Here is a 24,551-nt window from a genome sequence, read left to right as displayed (position 1 = left end):
TCCTTTCCCAACTTTCTCCCAAACTCCAGGTTCCTTCAGCTCCTTCAAATCTGCACTATCTCTTGTTAGGTTAGTAAGCATACCTCTAATCTTTTTGCTGTTATCTGGTATCAATGCACAACAATGGCGCTCATTAAGCATCTTACAGACTCTGCCACTCTTTGCTAAAAGAATGTCTAAAGCAAGCCGGTTTTGAAGATTCATAGCTCTTTCCGCAGTAAGTTCAGTATCCGTCAGGAGTATAGCCCCTGTGAAGTTTGTCAGCATGTTATCCACAATAGTAGACAACTTTCGAATCTTTATGGAATTTAAGATAACCCCTACTGAAGGAATTAGGGCTCCAAATATATCACCAATGACAGCAGCCGCTGTCTCTCTCTTTTGTCTAGTGTGTTGTAATTCAGACATCTTAGGAATTTGCTTTAAGTCCTCAATCTGGTAAATCTTTGGGAAAACTATTCCCAAATAACATGTCCCATACCATCCCTTTGGAAGACGGTAATAAGCATTAAGTCCACATATATAATAGATCCCAGGGATCGCTGGATCCTGTCCATTTAACATGAATGTCCATTTATTCTGAAACAAAAACACATGCCTGCACTCACTCGTTCCCACAAATAAAGTGTCCTGCTCAGATTTTGGCCTATCTATACAAAGCCTACCTACATGTAATGCATCTATAGCTAATTTACCATGCGTTTTTATTGCGGTGTAAGCATAATCATTTGTAAGCGTGCGTTTTTCCAATTTCTTTTCTAGCCTTTCCTTTAATGCCTTTCGTCTATCATCAGTGTGATCTAACAAGCTCTTCTCTACAGGCGTTAGTAAGCAAGTTAGATTATTGCGGTGCGCATAAGCTGTCCCAAATGTCAGTGTCGGCTCAAAGAAACCCCTAACTAATTTTATGCTGTGTTCTTTAGCTAATTTATTTAAAAACTCAATCACAGGCACAAAAGAAAATACCACATCAAAGTTAGAGTAGAGGTATTGCACATGCTCTTGATCACAGAATCTTGTTAACAGCAAACTACAGCTTATCCCGTAGAGGCAAGCTATGATAAGTAACCCCTTCTTGTACTGACGAAGGAATCTTTGTGCACACATAACAATTCTTTGCATCCATTGTGTCAACATACTCATTCAACAAACGATAGAAGACATTAGTAGATAGTTCCCCTTTTTGAATTAGTTCCCTAGTGCGAATATTTTGCATCCCACTTTCTTATCCATCCATAGCATTCCCACAATCACACCTATAATTATTATTGCACATATAAAACCTAGAATAGCACTCAACCAACCACACATCCTACACTTTTAGTGTAACTCATGATCTGTAAAGAATCAAATGATAGAATAATACAAAACAATCAACTTGAGGCTGATATAAAAGCTCTTTTTTTTTTTCTTTTCCTTGTCTCTCTCTGCGAGTTTTTACAGCGTTTCACTCACTCCAGGACTCCTTTGTCTAATCAGCTTAGCAGCTTTTCATAATCGGTTTTCAGAGTCAATTCAGGTTATCAGTGTCACATCCGGTGATTTTATCAGTCTCTTTTCTCAGCTTTCAATTTTAATTTCGATATTTTAACACAGTTTGTTTCTAAAGATGAATTCAGGTGCCGTAGTATTGACCTGGTACCTCTCGATCAAAACAGAACGCCAAGAATTCTTGTTGCCATTCAGCTGTTGTTGCATATGCCCATTCAGGACCTGCTTACCTTCTATTTGCAACTCTCTTTCTTTTCAGTTTGCGTTCACTTTGTAACTCTCCTTCACTGAGATCCTCTTTTCTGGTTGTGTAAACTTCTTCCTATATTGTATCACAAGGTACCACTTTCTCTCCTACAGCTTGTTGCTTCGGCCAGTTATCTCCTTTATGCGTTTTCTTCTTTCTTGGCCTTTCAGAACGTTGAACAGCGCCCTCCTCTTGTGCTATGGTGTTTTCTCTTGATGGACCTGCAACCGGCTCAGGAGGAGTTAGTTCACTTTGACTTCCCTCTGCCTCTTCCCCCTCGCCTTCAGGGTCTGTTACGGGTTCAACTTCAAACCTTTATCCGTCTGCTTCTGGGAGAACCTCTCTTTGCGTTGGTCCCCTGTTACCTCAGCTGAGATAGGCTCACTGTCACCCCTGTGGAACTCACTTTGAGTGACTAAGCTGTCCTTAGTGGGCCCTCCTTCAGTCTCAGTTCCCCTTTGAATACTGTCCAGCCCTGAAACCTCCTTTTCTGCAGCTGTTGTTTTTGGACACTTCAAGTTCCCCGTCAGTCGGACATGTCACTTTCTTTGTGTGACTGGCATGTATCCAATTCGGAAAGCCTGCACAATTCACAGCAGTAGTGGTTGTCAGAATTACTTGATATGGCCCCTTCCAACGCGGCTCCAAACACGACTTCCTCAAGTGTTTCTTGACAACAACCCACTCACCGGCTTTCAGGATGTGAGCTTGATCACTGATCGGTGGCAATGTGTTAGCTTCCACCTGGTGAGAAAAAGAGCGGACCACATCAGCCAGACCCTTGCAGTAGTCCAACACCATATCATCTGTGATATTCACAAGAGCATTTGCAGGCACTGCGGGTAATCGCATAGCTCGACCCATCTGAATCTCATGAGGAGATAGTCCTGTTCTCTTGTCAGGTGTGTTTCTGATTGACATCAGCACTAAGGGCAATGCATCTGGCCATTTCAGATTGGTAGCTGCACACATTTTTGTCATTCTCGATTTCAAAGTACCATTCATCTGTTCCACTAATCCTGATGCTTCAGGGCGATAGCTACAATGCAGCTTCTGCTCAATGTTCAGTGCGGCACACAAGAGCTTAATCACCTCATTGTCGAAGTGTCTGCCACTATCCGATTCTAAAGAGATCGGGAATCCGAAACGTGGTATTAACTCCCTAAGTAGCAACTTGGCTACTGTGAACTGTTATTCCTACGTGTAGGGTAACCTTCAATCCAATGACTGAAAACACACACAGTCACCAACACATACCTCAGTCCTCCACACACAGGCATTTCAATGAAGTCCATCTGCATCCTGCTAAATGGACCGCCAGCTCTCCCAACGTGGCTCATATTTGCCACCGTCCCTTTTCCTGCATTCATCTGCTGGCAGATGATGCACCTGTGACAGATAACCTCTGCAGCTTGTCTGAATTTTGGATTGAACCAATCAATTTTGAACAACCCGATCATTGCATCTCTCCCTATATGGGCTTGGCCATGATAGAACCTCGCAAACTGTGACAGAAGACTGTTTGGCAAAACCATTTTCCCCTCATTTGAGACCCATAAGTCATCAGCTCTTTGTACACAGTGCATTCTTTGCCAGGAGCGTTTCTCTTCTATTGCCAGCACGTCCCTGCAGTGATTTTAGCTCATCTAATGTGTCAACCACCCTTAATGCAAAATTCAACATGTTTCATTCTCAGTTTCATGTAACAATTCCCACTGATCTCGGAACGATGTACAGTTCAATGCGCAAAACCTTGCGACTTGATCTGCATAGCCGTTTCCCATTGGCACAAAGTCTTGTGACTTAACATGAGCATTGCATTTCACCACGGAAATTTCAAGAGGTAACTGAATCGCATGCAACAAATCCTTAATCTTTTCATCATTTTTCACTGGTGAACCAGAAGAGGTCATGAAACCCCTTTGTTACCATATTTGGCAAAAATCATGTACAATTCCAAATCCGTTTCTACTGTCATTATAGATAGTGACTTTCAGGTTTTCAGCTGCGTGGCATGCCTTAGTAAGGGCAATTAATTCAGCCACTTGAGCGGAGTACACTCTTTCGAGCCAGGAAGCTTCTAAAATACAGCTGATTGTACACACAGCATAACCAGCTCTCAGTACTCCTATTGAATCTCTCAAGCATGAACCATCAACAAACATTATATAATCATTTTCTTCTAACTGGGTATCTTTGGTGTCAGGTCTTGGTTTGGTGCATAATTCTGTTACCTCAAGACAATCGTGTTCCACTTCCTCAGCATCATTAATGTCTGCATTTTCAATAGGAAGTAAAGTTGCCGGGTCCAATACAGTACATCTCTTCAGGGAAACATTTGGAGACCCCAGTATAACGGTCTCGTATCTCCTTAACCTAGCATTCGTCATATGCTGTGTTTTGGTTTGGGTTAGCAGAATTTCAGCTGAATGAGGAACCATTACTGTTAAGGGATGTCCCATCACTATGCCTTCACACTGTGTGAGGCTTTGACCAACTGCTGCAACTGCACGCAAACAACCCGGTAAGGCTGCTGCGACTGGGTCCAAAGTAGCTGAAAAATATGCTACTGGGCGGTTTGCACCTCCATGGACCTGTGTTAAAACAGACAAAGAACATGCATCACGTTCATGACAAAACAGTAGAAAAGGCTTTGTGTAATCAGGCATACCTAAAGCTGGTGCCCTGCACATACATTCTCTCAATTCCATGAATGCCTTCATCTCTTTCTCGGACAGGATTATATTACCCGGGTCATCCTGAACTTCCTTGCCTGTCAGTTTCACTAATGGTCTAGAGATAATCCACTGATGACAGTAGCCCACCATTCCAAAGAACATTCTGACATCTCTTTTTGTTGTCGGGGGATTCATCTGCAATATGGCTGTCACTCTCTCTTTGGATATTTTTCTCGACCCTTTCTCAGTCAGGTGACCTAAGTACTTCACCTCTCTGACAGTATTGCAGCTTCTTTGGGGACATTTTATGTCCGCTCTTTCCCAAATGGTTCAGTAATGCAATTGTGTCATACCTGCAGTCATCTTTTGTTCTGGACGCGATTAACAAATCATCAATGTACTGTACTAGAGTCGAATTGAAAGGCAGTTCTAGTGACTCTAAATCCTTCTTCAATATCTGATTGAAGATGGAAGGTGACTCAGAAAACCCTTGAGGAATTCTGCACTAACTGGTCACCTTATCCAGGAATTTGAAACTGAAGAGAAATTGGCTATCCTCATGAAGAGGCACTGAAAAGAATGCTTGAGACAAGTCCTCAACTGTGAACCACTCTGCATCACACGGAACCTGAAACATGATTACAGCTGGATTTGGCACTATGGGGCAGCATTTTACCACAATCTTGTTTCTTTTTCCTCAAGTCCTGAACAATTCGAACCTTCCCACAAGGCTTTTTCAAACCTATTATTGGTGAATTACACAGGCTGCTCTTCACTTCTTTCAGAACCCCTTGCTTCATAAAGTCTGCAATTATCTGTGCTACTTGAATGAGGACATCTTGTGCCATGTGGTACTGCGGTACCTGAGGAAACACTGCATTCGGCTTAACCTGTACTTTAACCGGTTCTACTCCTTTTATCGGTCCCACTTCTTTTCCTGTCAGGTCCCAGACTTTCTCTGTCACTGTCCCCTGCAACTCGGGTGGCAAGTCGTTCACTGTAAGCATTGGGAATAATGTTATTAAAGGGTATTCCTCATTTGGAATCTCCGTCTCTAACTCTGAAAATTGGCCATCCTCCCCTTCATCATCACTGTTTGTCTGCACTTTAATTCCTTTATTGGAACAGGTAATTGAACACCTCGTTTTGCACAGCAAGTCTCTTCCCAGTAGGGATACAGGACTAGAATCACAGACTACAAATTTGTGCAGTCCCTGGAAGTTGCCAATCTCAACTTGGACCAGGTCTGTAATCGGATTTGTCAGAAACTGATTTGCTACTCCTACCACCCTTATGGTACGCCCCGAAAGTGGTAATTTCGGAACCTCTGCACTTCTGACTGTAGAGCGTGTAGCTCCTGTATCAACTAGGAATGAAACCTTATGACCCATTACCTTCCCCTCTACATAGGCTCCTCTCTGATCTACTTCTAGGGATGCTGCAAGCCTGCACTCCTCACTGTCTGAACAATCATCCGACCATTCATCGTTTATTCCATCCTCACCACGCAGTGGGAACTGCTGTACTGTGTTATTTTGACTCATCGTTTGGCCTGTGACCTGTTGAGGAAGCATCACCTGTTGTTGTCCCATTTGAGCTAATGGTATTTGCATTTGCTGTCTAGGTACCATGGGAACCTGCTGTTGTACCTGCTGCATTTGTGCTGGTTGAACACGCAGCATTTGCATTTGCTGCATGGGCTGTTACCCCTGCATTTTTACCATGTTATTTTGGAAGTTCTGATTTTGACCCCTCAGTTTTGGACCACTCACATTTTGAAAGGTACCGACATCATTGCTTTGTTGAACAATACCATCCTGCACCACCATTGGGCATTCCCGCTTCCAGTGCCCCACGCCCCCGCACGCGTGACATGGTGACACCTTTTTTATCCCCTGCACATCAGATTGAACCACAACAGTATTCAAGTCTAGACTGTGGTTCACAAAACCTCGACCTCTCGGCTGTGCCTGAAACATGTCATTCCCCTGCGGTTGCTGCTGTATCACCTGCTGTACTCCATTTCCCTGCATCCCTGCTTGCGCTGCCTTAATCTGCATCACCATCACCTTCTCTTTCAACTTTCTCTGCTTCAATTCAATCTTGTCACTACAGTATTTTGCATACTGCAACACCTCGTCAGTCGGCTTTGCTTGCCAACAAATCAAATGATTCTTATCATCTGGCTAATTTCTGGTCTCAGACCTTCAACAAACCTGAACACAAGATGAGGGTCTTTCGGCTCAATGACCTCAGTGCCACTGTAATGTTTGAATGCCTTCAACAAACTCTCATAGTATGCATGAATCGATTCTTTGGCCTCCTGTGATGTTCTATTGATTTTCTGCCAATCAGTCACTTTTGGCGACACTTTCTGCTTCAAAAACTCAATCACTTTGTGATAATACTTCATCACCTCCTCAGATGGTGCTCCAGTCACCTTATCCCTTGCCGGTTCCTGTGTCGGCCAATCCACACCTCTCTTGCACTCAAGCCATAAATCAGAAGGAACTATAATCTCAAACAGTGTATTCAAGTCATTCCAGAGACATTTCGCAAGCTTCACAAACCTGTCCGTCTGTTGGTACCATTCTATTGGCTTCTCCCTCAACCTGGGATAATCATTTGTGAATGACAGGATGTCTCCCCTGGACCATGGTACATGGACTAGCACCCCTCTGGCTGTCTCTCTCATTGGTAACATTTTTATTGTCCCCGTGTCTGGTGCGGCTTTGGTCTGCTTTGGTTCCGGACCTTCGCCTTTCTCTTTATCTCATTTCTTTGCCCGTCTGCCTTCCCATTTCTCTAAGGCTCCCCAAATGTGCGCACTTTGCAGTATTTCTTTAAGAAGCACTTTCATTCCGGTAGATCTCATGTGATCAAAATCTTTAGAATCGAAATCTAATATGTAGCTTCTTTTCAAATGTTTAGTATTCTCAATATCTCTGCCAGGTTTGCCAACCTCTGATGCACCTTGCTCCCTTCTTTAGTGATTTTAGGGCACAGATACCTCAATGCTGCTTCTCTGTATGACTCTAATCTGTTCCTTCCACTAGTTCCGCAGCTTCTACCCCCAGTCTCCCAAAATTCAGGTATTCTTCCCATTCTGACTTCTTTGCGGTCACTGTAGTAGTTTGTGAAGCGTTGATCTTTTCTAACCACTCATTCAACTGTTGCAAGGAAAAGCCTTGCAACAAATTTGTTTCCTGACTGCATCAATGGTGTCTGTGTCGTATTTGTACTTCGTGTCTGTGGGGCTAGCACACTTAGCCCTGCTTACCTCATTGTCTCTAAAGGAGCCCCAATCGGACTGAGGTCTAGCAAAGACCGGAGTCCTTCTGCTGCTTGTTCTCTTGGTGTCATTAGTTGGGGAGTTCCTGTGAACCCTCCTCTTATTGCCTCTTGGGTCATCCCTCCCTGATCACACACACGCCAGGATTACCCTGCATATACAGCGGTACTGGTGGACCAACAGTAATTGGTAACGATATGGCAGCTGGTGTCTGACCAGGTCCCAAACCCTGTGGAGCATTAACTCCCAAAGCTTGACTCATCGTTGGTGCTGTAGGTACTGACTGCTGTCCTGCCACTGGATTGTAACCCAGAATCGGTTGTGGCTGGGGCAGCAATTGCGGAGTTGGGTCAATCTGCACTAGTTTTGATCTCGTATATATCGGATCAGGCGGCACCATCAAACTCGTATTTGTCTCTAGTACTGGGACATCTGGATAAATCCTTTGAATCTGAGGAGGAGGTTGCAACTGTATCTGCATGTCTGGTGCAGTTGGTACACTGACACCATTTTGTATCAAAACTGTATCACTTGTCTGCACTGTATTTGAAATTCCCTTACTCTGTAACGGATCCTCAGGACCCGTACTAGTGCTCGGAGCAGTGTCATTTATAGTATATGGTGGCGGGCGATCATGTAACAACTGATTAGGAAACTCTTCATCATCTGAATCATCCTCTACCCAAGACCTCTGAGTCTCCTTTGACTTGCTAGAGCCCTGTCTGTCTTACAGGTGGCTTTCTTTCCCTGTGTCTCATCTTCCTGGGCTATTGCCGGAAACAGTTTAAGTCCATCAACTATACCTCTTCTCCACATCCTGCTCTCATTGTCCCATCTAGCCTCAGCTAAAGTCTTCTCTGCCCTTTTCATTCTCCTTTAAAAATGTTGCTGTCTTTGTCGTATGGCCATTAAATCCCAGACTGCTAATGCCTCATACTGAGCTCGTATAGAAGGCGGCTTTTGTACACTTAATATCCACCTCAGGTTCTCTAGAATTCTTGTATTGAACTTTCCATGCTCTGGAAACGCTCCTTCTCTGTTAATTTGCGCCACTGCTTCATCCAAAGACATGGCGCGACTCCCTTTTCCTCCATTACAATATAAGCTGGAGTACCCTCAGGAGGTATAGGCTCCCCTTCACTTGCCATAATATATGTATCTCCCTTCCAAGCACCCTTTAGAGCCTTGAATAACTTCATTTTTGCATCTTTTATTTTATTTAGAATTTAATGAGAAAGTGACTTTAATTCCCAGAACACTCTTCACCCACCTTTCTCAACCTATTGCCTCCCACGGATGGCTGCCAATCTGTGCGCGACCCCTCTCGGCAACTGACCTATCCCAGCGCGGCACCTCTGACGTCACACTCACACACACTGCAGCTGACAAAGTCTTGTGGCTTGATCTCCTCACACAAAACTAATGCAATATATTGCGAGCACCTTTAACAACAAAAACCCAAATTTGCTGGTTTACTACAGGAAGGGTAACACAATCGCTTCAGAACTTTACAGGGATTTCACTTGAAGCCTCGGCCGCTACTCTCTCCTTCTCAGCTCCCACATACGCAAGCAGAATTCGACCCGCAAATCCTACTCTCGACTTGTCAATGGTTTGCTCTAGTGCACTTTAGAACTTGCCAAATCTCCATCGAAGGTTTCATTCACACAATTTGACTCAAACTTGACTTGTCAACCACGCCTGATTGACTTATTAAACCGTACAAATTACAATATAAACCCAAGTGTCTCCTACACTTGTCAATATACTCCGGAGTCTTAGACCACGACGGGTCCGTACATCACCAACAACAACCACGTGGATAATTTTGAGCACAAAGCGCCACACTCATGAAGTTCACCGACTTCCCTACTCTCGTACTGCGGAGTATGCCCACTCCTACTAAAACAACATTACCTGGCCTAAATCCCCACAAACTTCACAAAACACCTGCAATATGCATAAGCTGAGCAAGTGCAAATTCTACACCACACATGCTAAAACGCCGAGAACATACCCAACTCACTTAGGCAGGCTCCGAGATTCCGGGAAAGTCATGGGGAATTTAGAAACGCATCATACCTCCAATTTTCATTATCTCGAAAAACAATAGTCTTCCGTCCTCGGGCCCCAAAGGGCCTAAACCGTCCCTCTGTTACCAGAACTGTTAACGTGTCCCTTTATGACTAATTTGCTCTCTTTGGGACTCGTTTTAGGCCAATGAATCTTTTGACCCTGATTGAAGACACCTTAGGACGAGATAGCCAATCAACATGTCAGCCAATATGTCATAATGTCATCAAAGTTCACAGTAATACGACAATTCAAATTACTCAAAGCAATTTAATGAACTCGAACGACCACCATGACCTTGCGGTCATGAATAACCATACCAGTTTAATATGATTTTGTGAAGTTTATTCCCTATTAGTTACAATTCTACCAGCAAGTTTATTAGTCTAAAAACCAAGAAACACATTAGCATAGTCACAATATGGCAACTCTGATAAGATTTCATCAAAGCAAGAATCACAAACATTAGAATATAACACAGTGTCAGCATAGGTTAACTTTAGAAGAGTATCATCATAATGTTCTTCAACAAAGCATAGATTTGGTCATTTGTCTATTTGCGTCAGTTTAGTGCACCCCTCTCCTAACCTCGAATTAGCATTGGCATGTTGGGCTTCATGCAAAACAATTTAGTAACACCAATTTGGAAAACATCTAGCTATGGTCTGTGTCAAAAGAAGCAGTTGGTACCTAGAAAGGAAAAGCAAACAGACAATCACAATTTCATTGTCATATAGTTACCCTCCGTCTTTGGGTCAGCACTCAGGTTCGGTCTTCGTCCTCAGGACATCAGTTAGTTCGCCATCAGGAATATAGCAATCGGGGAAAAAGGGGCACTTCCCTCATAAGGAGGTAAAGTGTAAACGGGCAATTTATAAGGCAAGAATGGTTTTAAGGACCAAACAGCAAAGTCTCTATGCAGAGTGACAAAGTGTCTTGATCATAGCAAATCGCATCAGCATCTCCCCTAACTCTCTCCTATCCCTCCTATTCTCTCCTGATCTCTAGTCTAATTTACTTCCTGGTGTCAAGGGTTTTTATCCCCTTTTCGTTGTACATTCCTCTAAAATTTGGTTGGACAAGGGGTTGCACCCCACTATCTTTAACCAATTATCTTCACATTAGCTCATTGAATTTGTCACGCCATAACAGTTCTCACGTATTTTATTGGTCCTTATGATTGACGTCTTAAGCGGGTAGAATGTCCGGTATGATTTCATAGTCTTGTGGTCCTTTGCACATCTTTGGTCAGTGGCTCCATTGTCTGTACCGGTTCAGGCGACCTTGTACCTACGAGTGGTCTACAGTGTTGCAATCAGCTAAAATGTTTCTACAAGCAAGTCGAATTTCATGAGAACGGATCTACTACGGTTACATTCAGCTTCTAGTTTGGAGAAAAACAAGAGTTCATGTCCTTCAGCAAGTCAGCACACTGCACGTTAGAAAAACACATTTAATATGAGAGTCAGGCAGCTAGGCCTCGACTCATGCTAACTAAAGCCTAATTATTTATTTAACAAAACCTTTAGCATATAGATTCTCAATATTAATGCACAATCACAGTTTTAATAAACATTTCATAATTATTAGTCAGTTTCATTAGTCCCCGTATAGATTGGCGGCCACTCCCCGTGGGCACATTTCAAGCACACGTTTTAGCACAATACATTAATACATTTTCTAGGCGGCATTATTACCCATTAGTTCATAAACATTTCATGTTAATATTGATTATATAAACTACATTCTCAGTATCATCTAGCAGACCATTTTAAACAAGTTGGGTAAAGTCTGTTTTGCTATGCTAGTGCTGTTTAACAGAAATACTAGTGCTGCAAATTAATTATAGTACAACTATTGCCAGCTACATGCCCCCTTTTTTTATTTTTTATTGGCAGCAACATATACATCCAGACATTTGAAGCATAGTTACTGTTACACATTCGTAGGCAACTAAGTACCAGGATACAGTATTCACAAATATATAATGTTTTTCAAAGGAACTTGTGTATCCACAACTCCACGTTTCTATAAGTTAATCATCGATGTACAAGCAGCTGTACATGCTTCAACCATAAAAACAACCCATTTATTCCAACTCGATAAAGAAATAACAGTAAAAAAAAAAAAACTTTTTACGACCTCACCTTTTAAACAAGTATCAGCTCTATGTTGCTGGGGGGGAGAGGGGAGAGGAAACCCTCAATGAAAGTATCTCTCCATGTTGGGGAATCAGGCTCCATAACCGGAGTGTGGCAGGCAGCTGCCCTCCCGTGCTACTTGTGTCGTCTGCTGAATCCTCGAACAACTCTTCCCCTCAGGGTACCTCTAGCAGGTTTTCCATTTGCTGTGAACCTATCTATTACTCAATAGGCGATATGCAAAGTTTGCTACATGTTAATCCCTCGGGGTTTATTATTTTTAATGCAGATCAGCAAATTTTAAATGAGCTCACTCCATCACTGTGCGATCAGAACTTTGCAAAGTCCTGCATTTTCTTGGCATATACTGCCTGCTGCTCCTCCGTCATCCACTGTGTCAATGCACTCTGTGCTCCCTTTTACCTTTACTGAAGACTTCTGTAGTTAGAGCATCTTCTGAATGTCCATTTATCTTTGAAATACTGCCTTAATATACACAGCTTGATCTAGAACAGATGTCTTGGTATTATGTGCAACAAACATTGTGCAGTACTGACTTCACCCCAGTTCTACTTAATCTCCTTCATCTAGGGTTCATTTGCCACTGCAGCGATCGTGCTCCATTCTAGGTGGCGCTGTATTGATAATTAGCAATTTCCCTTTCAGTTGTATTCTTTTCTACTCGCAATGTTCCTTTTCCTCAAAAAAACCTTTGTCTATTTCCATTCTTCCTCAAGTAGCCCAGCTTCGCTCTTAATATCTTATAATGCCCTCATCATCCCGCCTTTGTCTGAGCACCTCAGACATTGCAGTATCCAATCCAAAATATCTCTTCTTTGACCTTATCTTGATAGTCGTTCCTGCTTTAACTTCATCTTCAACTCCAGACTCATGGGTTCTACACATGCTGTCTGCCAGGCACATTCAGCAAACTTCCTTCATGAACCCAAGATCCTTGCAAAAATAGTAACACCATGGTTGGCACACTAGTCTCTTTTAGATTAACTTTCTTGAACACTTCTGTGTTCCCCTTTCCTATCATTTTTCTTTTTCTTTTTTTCTGTTGTTGTTGTTTTATGTATGTAGGGAGCGACCCCTTAGGCAAGGGTCACTCCCTTGGGGCAAATTTACTGTTAGGCCATTTCTGCCCCTCTTGGGGACAGAACGGCCTATTTTTATTGGGCCAGTCTGCTCCCAAGGGGGGCAGAAACCACGACACCAGGGAATTTGTTTTGTTTTTATGTATGTCATAAGGGGAGCGGCACCTTGGGCAAGGGCCGCTCCCCAGGGGGGCAATTTATTTTTAGGCTGTTCTGTCCACCAGGGATATATATTGTTTTTATGTTTACTTTTTTTTTTTATATGGGGAGCGACCCCTTAGGCAAGGGTCGCTCCCCTGGGGGGCAAATTGTATTTAGGCTATTTCTGCCCTGCTTGGGGGCAGATCGGCCTATTCTAATTAGGCTGCTCTACCCCGGGTGAGGGTCAGAAACCCCTAGACACCAGAGATATATATTTTTTTTGTTTACTTTTTTTTATATATATATATATATATATATATATATATATATATATATATATATATATATATATATATATATATATATATATGGGGAGCGACCCGGGCTGGGGGGATTTAGAGGGGGGGGGGGGGAGGGGACAAATGTTTTGTAGGCCATTTCTGCACCCCTTGGGGCAGAAAAACCCGGACACCAGAGATTTTTTTTTTTTTAATAAGTGGGGAGCGACCCCTTAGGCAAGGGTCACTCCCCTGGGGGGGCAAATAGTTTTTAGGCCATTTCTGCAGATTGGCCTATTTTTGTTAGGCCAATCTGGCAGAAACCACTAGACACCAGGGATTTTCATTTTTTTTGTGTCAATTTCACACAGGGGGAGCAACCCCTTAGGCAACGGTCATTCCCCTGGGGGGCACATTTATTTTACCCCATTTCTGCTCCCCATGGGGGGCAGATCGGGGGGGGGGGAGCAGAAAACACTTAAGCACCAGGTATTGGGTTGTGTGTTTTGTTTGGGGGGGGGGGGGGGGGGGAGGAAGCGACCTTTGAGGCAAGGGTTGCTCCCCTGGGTGGGTAAATTTATTTTAGGCCATTTCTGCTCCCCTTGTGTCACACGGCCCTTTCCCCAGGATCTGCACGCTGCTGACAAAAGGCCCACCTCCAGGCGTCACCAACTCAGAAAGCTATTAGATCACCGAGTATTGGTGAAGCCAGGCGGGGGGGAAGGGAATTAGGATAGGGAATTGCAGGGAAGGAGATCTGAAAAAGAATGGTTAAAACATATATGCATACACTCATTCATAGCAGTATTAGCTCACAAAATATGTTTCTGGACAAAGGCTTCTCCAATAGCAAGTTGAGACCCTTTTGGACTGAGCGTGGCCCTTCTTTGAATCATGTGACAAATTAAACTGTGATCTCAAGTATCCATAACAGTATTAACTCACAAATATACTCCTGGACAAAGGCGTCTCCAATAGCAAGTTGAGACCCTTATGGACTAGGCGTGGCCCTTCTTTGAACCATGAGACAAGAACAAACTATACTCACAATACCAGAGGATGGATTGAGCTTTAGATAATGATCACACTTAGAATAATAACTGGATAACAATTATACTCTTGTTAAATGAATACCTGTTCTTGGCATAGAACTCCTCAAAACCTTAATATATATATATAATATATATATCTCACATATCGCACTCCAAAAAAACAATAAAAACTACAGCTGGCTTTGCTCGTTGTGCCCGAAGCGCTTTGCTCGTTGTGCCCAAAGCGCTTTGCTCGTTGTGCCCGAAGGGCTTTGCTCGTTGTGCCCGAAGGGCTTTGCTCGTTGTGCCCGAAGGGCTTTGCTCGTTGTGCCCGAAGGGCTTTGCTCGTTGTGCCCGAAGCGCTTTTAAGTTTGACCAAACAAGACCTTACCGCCAAGAGTACGACCTACTTGTTTTTTTAATATACAAGAGGAAACACGAATACTCTGCCATGCTGCCACTCTGCCATGTTGCCATCCAGCTCTTTCCTGAGAGGAACTCCAACGAGGTCAGACGGAACCGAAGTCTGCAAAATAGTGAGGAATGTGCTTGGGTGTGGCTGGCCTTAATAGGCCTGCCGCACCCCAGGATGGCCGCTGCCTCTAAAATCTTGGGAGTTGTAGTCCATTCATAGAATGCCACTGATAGGTACATCGTGTTCACCAATACCCTGACCCTGCAGCTACATGAGCTTTACCACAGGGCAGCCGACGTCCATGACCATTCCTGGAGCAAGAGGGGATAAATAGCGGCGCGCATGAAGCGCTGCAAAAGCGTGAAGCGGAGGCCAGGGCGGGTACTGGACCGCACACAGCCTTATTCCTGACACCTTGGGGGCAGATCAGCCTATTTCTATTAGGCAGAAAACACTTTGGCACCAGGGATTGGTGTCTGTGTTTTGTTTGGGGAGGGCAGCCCCTTGGGCAAGGGTCACTCCCCATGGGGGCACATTACTGTTGGCCATATCTGCACCGCCGGGGGCAGATTGGACTATTTTTGGAAGGGGGGCAGAAAGCCCACCAGAGACAAGGGAAGATTTTTTTTTTTCAAATTAAGAAGGTGGGGGTATAGCCATACCCCTACCCCAAATAAATTGGGCCAAAGTTTTTCTGCCCACCGTTGGACAGATGGATCAGTTATCCCGGATCCACACCGGTGGGCAGAAAGCATACTAGATGCCAGGGAATTAAAACATTTTTTTTTTTTTTTAAACGAGAAAATAGTGGGGTGGTGGCTATCAACCAGTATGGGTCTGGTTATTCCCCCACCCTAACTGAAGGGTGTAACAGTCTTTCAGCTCTCCCCCCGCACACTAAAACACCCACGGCAAGCAAGAGGACATTTGATTATTTGGGGTTTTGGTTTTACATTTGGGCCATGAGAGCTTGGCTAACTCTCAAGTTCTCAAGTGAGATACCATTTCTATCGGGAGACTTGGGGGCATGCTGAGTGGAAGGAAATTTGTCTCTCCTCTCAGATTCCAGAACTTTGTGTCACCGAAATGTGAGAAAAAAGTTTTTTTTTTTTTTTAGCCACATTTTGAGGTTTGCAAAAGATTCTGGGTAACAGAACCTGGTGAGAGCCCCACAAATCATCCCATCTTGGATTCTAGCTGTCTAGTATTCTGAAATGCACAGGTTTGGCAGGTTTCCCTAGGTGCCGGCTAAGCTAGAGGTCAGAAGCTAGGCACTTTGCAAAAAACATGTCAGATTTCAATGTAAAAATGGGATGTGTCCATGTTGTGTTTCCTGTCGTGAGCATTAGGCCTACCCACGCAAGTGGGATACCATTTTTATTGGGAGACTTGGGGGAACACAGAATAGCAAAACAAGTGCACCCCTTGTCTTTCTCTACATTTTGTCCTTCCAAATGCAAGACTTTGTGGAAAAAGTTAGAGTAAAACATTGAGAAAAATGGCTGTTTTTTCACCCCAATTTAAATTTTTTTTATTTTATTTCAGCTGTTATTTTCTGTAGGAAAACCTCGTAGGCTCTACACAAATTCCCCCTTTCTCCATTCAGAATTTTGTCTACGTTTCAGAAATGTTTCGCTTTCTGGGATCCAGCATTGGTTTGACACCCATTTCTCTCACTAACTGGAAGGGTCCTGGAAGCACAAAAAATAGTAAAAATGGGGTATGTCCCAGTAAAATGCCAAAATTGTGTTGAAAAATGGGGTTTTCTGATTCAACTCTGCCTGTTCCTGAAAGCTGGAAGGCTGGTGATTTTAGCACCGCAAACCCTTTGTTGATGCCATTTTCAGGGGAAAAACCACAAGCCTTCTACTCCAGCCCTTTTTTCCCATTGTTTTTTTTAAAACGACATTTCACTGTATTTTGGCTCATTTCTTGGTCTCCTTCAGGGGAACCCATGAAGGCTGTGTACCTCTAGAATCCCTAGGATGTTGGAACAAAAGCACGCAAATTTGACATGGGTAGCTTATGTGGACAAAACATTATGAGGGCCTAAGGGCGAACAGCCCCAAATAGCCAAAAAACAGGCACGGTACCTGAGGGGAAAAGGCCTAGCAGCGAAGGGGTTAAAGTGAAGGGAGGAGGGATGCATGTTGTGTGTTAGAGAGTCAGGACTCACAGTAGGCACTATAAAGTTGATTGTACTAGAAAGTTTTGGAAAATATGCACTTGAAAACTGTAAGAAGATTGGTCGCCTACGAGTTTTTGGATCGTTCTTGATGATAGTTACATGCATTTCTCGAAGTCTTGTGGTCAAAGAAATGTAAACTGTCAACCAATCCACATTCACACAAATAGTTCACCTAGCAACCCCCTTCTCTCAAAGACTGACACCATTGTATAAAGAGAGAGCTGAGCACATATGACCAGGCCTACCAATTGTGTTTGCTCTTAAGTTTTATTCTAGGAGCATTGTATTTCAGCATTCAGTAAAGAATTGTTGTCTTTTTTCCTCTCGTTGGGGAACACTAAGGTGTGCAAACCCTCAATATTCCTGATTTTATTATTCTGCATTTAGTGATGTTAATTTCCATTCATAAATTTGTTAATGTAAATTGTTAATTTGTTAATGGTATATTAATGTTGACGTTTTCCATTTTTGTCTTTTAATTGCAGATCAAATTGTTCAGGATGGAGTTACATTGTATCTTCTCCAATCTGTCAACCAGACACTATCATTGGCAACAAGAGAACGCATTGATTTTTTACCACACTATGATACATTGGTCAAAAGTGGCATGTATGAATATTATGCTAGTGAAGGCCAAAATCCTTTGCGTAAGTAATTTATTGTGCTAATGCCATATCTGAATAGTTCTCTATGGTGCAGTGACTGTTTCTTTACAAGGTTATTAACACATTTTTCAGGGCAGTTCCATCACCTACTGCAGGTGGTCTATAGTTTGTTTTGGCAAATTGGTAGTTTCCGTCTTGTGAACAAGAAACCTGCTAACCCAGCATGAAATCCACATGCAATTCATATTTATAGAGCGAAAAGTAAATTTTTTTTTTTTTTTTTTAAACCAGCACCTTACTGTAGCTATATTTGGCGAACTTACGAATTGTAATACAGGTATTTGTTGTTCTTAAGGATAAAGGTGTGCATCCACATTTTCTCTATATATATTTAACAACAGTGCTATGCTCTTACTCCCAGAAGGACTGTGAATTGCTTCTCTAGCTGCTGATAGAAAGATTGTATGCATCATACCAAGCACACAGCCATGCATCAGATTTTGTGATGGACTGCTGGCACGTGGTAGATTAATTAAATACATGTCAGTAGCCACATTTTGCATGTTCCCAAAACAAACAAATATTCTGATGCTAATGTTCTCACACAAGTCATGAGGAGGAAACCTTATTCCAAGTCAGCATTCACAATATTTTCTTAGGTAGAGGATAAAGCTTTAGCATTAGTCATGCAAAACAGATGGGAGCAAGTCTTCATAATATGTTGGATTTGGAGTGTTAAGCAGGGAGACTGTTTTAGATGCTTATTGTGGTATCTATTGTCAGTTTACGGCTGACGTTAAAATAATATTCTTTCTCCCATTGCTTCCGAGGCCCTACGGCCCTGTTCTTAATAGACTTTGAGGTGGCCTGTGACACAGTCAACTTGTCCATCTTAGAGACGGCGCTAGGGGAGGGTAGGACTGGAATCCCATTTCTGTAAGCTTGTTGGTTCCTTAATGCCAGCCCAGCCACCTGAGTTCGATTTAACGGGGACCATCTCTCCGCCCTTCCCGATTCACAGAGGCACACGCCAAGGCTGCCCCCGTTCCACCCTTATATTTGCGCTAGCGATTGAGCCCTCACTCGATGTGACGCTCTGATGCAGAGATGGTCTTAGGATGGGGATCTGAGGAGCGCATAGCACTCTATGCTGACAACATCCCGGTGTTCCTAGGGAGTCAACAGTTCTCAGGCCCACAGTGTCTGGAAATCCTATTTGTATATGGGAGGCCTCCGGACACCGGGTCAATGAATCCAAATCCTTACTGGTACCTAATGGTGGTGGTGACAGTTGCTGCTGCTGGGGAGCCACTATCCTAATACACCAGTCGTCCTTTAGATACTTAGGCCCCTATGTATCCCACCTCCCAGATTTGTCTTGGAGCCTTATCTTGACCTCATTGTTTACCGGGATGAACAGAGATTTGCAGCTGTGGGACCATCTGCAGTTGAATGGCCCTTTTTAAAATGATGGTCCTGCCATGCTTTCTATATATTTTTTTCACATTTATCCCTCCCGATATCTAGGAAATGGTTCCAGGCACTGGCTTTGAAGGTTGCCACCTATCTTTGGGTGGGCGGCTGCCCGCGTATGGCCTTTGTTAATGGTTATCACTCCCAATGTGATGGAGCAATAGGTATGGCAGACCTTTATGCTACAACTTAGCTGTGCAGCAGGCTAGGATTAATGAGTAGGCCTAAATGGGCTACTGGGCTTGCTGTACGGACCCTCATCACTAAGCCCACCCTGACTGTACATGAGTAATGCTGCTGTGCTGGAATCCGCCACTCTGATTTATCAACTGAGAGCGCAAGCTCACCGGGTTGACCCCCACTGCGGCACGGGAGGTGGTTACATCGCACTGCTGGGCTGCAAGGATTTGCGAGGTGGGACAAGATAGATATTATCCATCTTGAGTATGTGTGGTGCAGTGATGGCATACAGACTTTTCAGGAAATGTAGGAACAATATCAGCTGCCCCACGCACAATTACACCCAACACCTGCAAGTACGTCATGCCTTGTTAGCTAATATTTCCCCTGGTACACAAGCCTTTGAATACAATCCATGTGATGCCAGAATCTTGATTATACAGCTGGCAAGAGAGCTGTTTCCTAGATCTATTGATCTCCTCTTAATAATCAGCTAGACTGCTTTCGTGATATGCATGAGTGATTGGAGACCTAGGTGGGTGAACTCGAAGATTACTATTTGCGTGAGGCCAGATTGGCCCGTAGAGAAGTAGCTGTCTGTGTGCCTCCGAATGACCCAACTTAACTATTTGCACCCCACGTACATGACTTCCCAGTAATTCCCCCAAACTGGCAGGGCATCCCAAGCCCGATGTGCCCGTTGCTAAGTAGCAGAGACTGACTTCTTCCACATGGTCTGGGTGTGTCTGTGACTGGTCCCCTTCTGAGAAGTGATTGAGGCTGAGGGAGAGCTCTCCTGATCCTGAATCGCCGGTTTGACCTCACCAACAGGGTTGCTATGTTGTGGCTGTTGGAGGAGGTGGGGGACTTATGATGGAACACACTTTCATCAGCGTGGCAGTACTGTTGGCCAAAGGTGATGTTGCTGGTAAGTGAAAGTTGCTGGAACCCCTGTTGGTGGTGGAGTGGATGAGAGTGGTGGACTGGTGTACCTAGCAGAAACAGCCTATTTATGAAGTGAGGGGTTACCCCTGCAAACGTGAAAATCTGGGACAGATGGTGGGATTATTATGAACTGGGTGTAAAAATGTAATGATTGTACTTATGTGCTGTAATTATTGTGTTGGCGAATGGGCAGTGGTCATGTATACTGTTGTTGCTGCGAAAATCAATTAAGTTGGTTGTCAAAAAAATAATCTTTTTAGTTGAGATCGAAATTAGATTCTGTTAATTTATTCAAGTGCAATTGCCTAAGGGTAATAATGTGCTAAATAGGGGCCTCTGATGCCCTTGGAGGAACAGGAGTAAATTACATGCCGCAACATTTCGTAAGCAGTTGAATTCTCAGAATGTAGATAAAGTGGACCACAGCGGACAAGAAGAAATTTCTCATGAAACTTAGCACCCGTTATCCATGAAAGCACAACGTTGTTGCATTAGAGAGGACAGTATGGCCTTGAGGTGGCAAGCTTATGTGGGTTGAAAAAAACCCATAAATTGTAGAAACATTAATTTGTTTGTGCCGACATAAGTAAAATTCTTAAATGTGCCATTAGCAACTAATGCAGTGACAGAAGTAGGATTCTGCCTCCCTAGTTCAGTGTGGAAGAAAATAGTTATTTTGGGGTGGTAAAAGGATCCCCATATCGATAAGGGATGCAATCCCGACCCTGTGGCCAAATGCACAGTAAGGAAGAGCAAATCCCTCTGGAACACGGGCAACTTTGTCAAGTCCCTGATTTTGCCAGGACTTTATTCCCCATGTACTTTAAAAAGGTATCTTTTTTTATCCCAGTATGCCTAAATGGACTCATCGAAACATTCAATAAATTGAGACAAATAGAGGCTTTATACTAGATGTTGAGTGTGTCAGTCTCTAGGTCCTACAAATACAAATCATAAAATAGGTTTACATCAAAACAAACACATTTTGGTTCAAAAACCTTGGGCTGTCTAAACAAGGAGTTTATCAGAATTTGGATTGCATGCAGTTAAAAGTTATCATAGTAATGAAAGCAGTAAATCTCACAGTACTTACCAGTTTGAGGTAAAGATTGCCTTTTCCAAAAGATGCATAAGTGTTGAGGTCATCCAACGAGTACTTAAGTGCCTTAATGTCCCATGTGCTTGCTTAAGGTTCCTGAGCGGCAGTGCCATCCATGTTCATACGAAGAATGTGTGAGATCTGGAGCATTTGTCAGTCCCATTACCTAGTTACCTTTTTCTTAGCATTTCTTCCATCATGCAAATGATAAGTTGTGATATTGCCTGGTTGATAATTCCTAAACACTTGCTAGAACAAGACATGTGGCTGCGGTTCTTGTTGTACATGAAATGGTGGGGGTAAGTGTTCTGGAAGATGGCGTCCAAGAACTATCTTTGTGAGAATGATAAACATGGTAATTTACAAGAGGAGTGACATACCATAGGCAGTGATCTGTTTCTGTTGAGTGTATAAACGCTAAATATTTTCACAGCAATAATCATTACAATGCAACTCTTCTCCGCACTCGCCGTCAACCAACCCACCCTCACCACCGACCCCAACGACGCAGCCCTCAGCCTCTCGAACTGGATCTCCAACTGCGCAGACAACCTTGCTCCCCTCAGACGCACGCATCAACAGACCATCACCAAAAAACCTCTCTGGTTCTCTGACACCCTCAAAGAATTGAAGAAAACTTGTCGCGCCCTCGAGAAGGCCTGGCGCAAGGACCACACCGCCGACAACATGACCGCCCTCAAAAACGCAACCCGCGAACACCACCATCTGATCCGCGCTTCCAAAAGGAACTTTTTCACCGACAGACTGGACAAAAACAGCCACAACAGCAGAGAACTTTTTAGCATCGTCAAAGAGTTCTCCAACCCCAACGCCGTCACGCCCTCACAAGACTTGTGCAACTCCCTCGCCACCTTCTTCCATCGCAAGATCAGCGACCTCCACGACAGCTTCGGACACCAGACCCAACCATCACCGAACCCACAACCCGACCATCACCCTCAACGACTGGACCCTCATCAACACTGAAGAAACCAAAACCACCATGAACTCTATCCACTCCGGCGCCCCATCGGACCCCTGCCCTCACTTCATCTTCAATAAAGCCGACGACATCATCGCCCCGCACCTCCAGGCCGTCATCAACTCTTCATTATCTTCTGCTACCTTCCCAGAATGCTGGAAACACGCCGAAGTCAACGCCCTACTAAAGAAACCTACGGCTGACCCGAACGACCTGAAAAACTTCCGCCCCATCTCGCTCCTCCCCTTCCCCGCCAAGGTAATAGAGAAGACCGTCAACAAACAGCTGACCACCTTCCTGGAAGACAACAACCTGCTCGACCCTTCACAAACCGGATTCCGAACCAACCACAGCACTGAAACCGCCCTCATCTCAGTCACAGACGACATCAGAACCCTGATGGACAACGGTGAAACAGTCGCCCTCATCCTCCTCGACCTCTCGGCTGCCTTCGACACCGTCTGTCACCGCACCCTAATCACCCGCCTCCGCTCCACCGGGATCCAAGGCCAGGCAGTGGACTGGATTGTCTCCTTCCTCTCAAACCGATCTCAAAGAGTTTACCTCCCACCGTTCCGCTCAGACCCCACCGAGATCATCTGCGGCGTACCTCAAGGCTCATCGCTCAGCCCGACACTCTTCAATGTCTACATGAGCCCCCTCGCCGACATCGTACGCAAGCACGACATCATCATCATCATCATCATCTCCTACGCCGACAACACCCAACTTATACTCTCCCTCACCAAGGACCCCGCCAGCGCCAAGACCAACCTACAAGAGGGCATGAAGGACGTCGCAGATTGGATGAGGCTCAGCCGCCTAAAGCTGAACTCTGACAAAACGGAAGTCCTCATCCTCGGCAACACCCCGTCCGCTTGGGACGACTCCTGGTGGCCCACGGCCCTCGGCACCGCACCGACCCCCGCAGACCACGCACGCAACCTCGGCTTCATCTTGGACCCTCTTCTCACCATGACCAAGCAAGTCAACGCTGTGTCCTCCACCTGCTTCCTCACCCTCTGCATGCTCCGCAAGATCTTCCGCTGGATCCCCGCCGACACTAGAAAATTGTGACCCACGCCCTCGTCACAAGCCGCCTGGACTACGGCAACACCCTCTATGCTGGGACCACCGCCAAACTCCAAAAACGCCTGCAATTTATTCAAAATGCCTCGGCCCGCCTCATCCTCGACGTACCCCGCAACAGCCACATCTCCGCACACCTGAGACACCTGCATTGGCTCCCATTCAGCAAAAGGATCACCTTCCGACTTCTCACCCATGCACACAAAGCCCTCCACAACAAGGGACCGGAATACCTCAACCGTCGCCTCAGCTTCTACGCCCCCACCCGTCTCCTCCGTTCCTCTGGCCTCGCGCTCGCTGCCGTCCCTCGCATCCGCCGCTACACGGCGGGTGGGAGGTCCTTCTCCTTCCTGGCAGCCAAGACCTGGAACACCCTCCCCACCAGCCTCAGGACCACCCAGGACCACTCCGCATTCAGGAGACTCCTCAAAACCTGGCTTTTCGAACAGCAGTAACCCCCCTTTCCCCCTAGCGCCTTGAGACCCGCACGGGTGAGTAGCACGCTTTATAAATGTTAACGATTTGATTTGATTTGATTACAATCAAAGTAGTACATTCACAGTTGTAACATTGTGTTATGTTATGCAAATTTGTACAGCATACTATCATCCAGGTGGGTATTCTGGCGCTGAGCAGGTGTGAGTCTAGGCACATCTAAGGACTAGTGGAACTGCTTGAAAAAACAGGTCTTCAGCTTCTTGAGGAATTCAAGAAGTGATAAGAAGGCTCTTGCGTGTAACAGCAGGTTGTTTTATGTGTTAGGAGCAATGTAGGAGAAGGCTTGATCGCCAGCTCTGGTTTTCCTTATGCTTGGTATTTCTGCAGGTAGGAGTCCGAACCAGATTAGTTGTCTGGAAGGTTTGTGAAAGTTGTTTCAATTGTTGGGATAGAGTGGGCTGGTGTTAGGTAGTGTTGTGAAAGTGTAGGTGAGGAGTTTGAAATGTGCTCGTTTGTGAATGGGGAGCTAGTGGAGCTACTTTAGGTGTTGTGTGATGTGAGTGCAGCATGGGAGGTTCAGAGTGATTCTGACTACAGGCTTCTGAATGGTCTGCAGCCTCCGGGTGAGATTTTTGTTGATCCCACTATAGAGGGTGTTACCATAT

At 44.5% G+C, this 24,551-nt stretch overlaps 1 protein-coding gene across 3 annotated transcripts in view; it reads left to right on the top strand.

The window, feature by feature from the left end:
- Positions 1-24,551, top strand: part of SMCHD1 (structural maintenance of chromosomes flexible hinge domain containing 1) — a 2,128,336-nt gene that overhangs the window by 84,097 nt on the left and 2,019,688 nt on the right. For all 3 annotated transcript variants that reach the window (XM_069219969.1, XM_069219967.1, XM_069219968.1), the window contains exon 3: positions 17,561-17,722. In XM_069219969.1, the coding sequence (XP_069076070.1) occupies positions 17,561-17,722 (162 nt within the window). The remainder of the gene's footprint in view (positions 1-17,560; positions 17,723-24,551) is intronic.

Source organism: Pleurodeles waltl, chromosome 2_2, assembly GCF_031143425.1.
Source record: "Pleurodeles waltl isolate 20211129_DDA chromosome 2_2, aPleWal1.hap1.20221129, whole genome shotgun sequence".
NCBI classification, from domain to species: Eukaryota; Metazoa; Chordata; class Amphibia; order Caudata; family Salamandridae; genus Pleurodeles; species Pleurodeles waltl.
The sequence above is the reverse complement of the archived record's forward strand: the minus strand, read 5'-3'. Positions and strand labels throughout refer to the sequence as shown.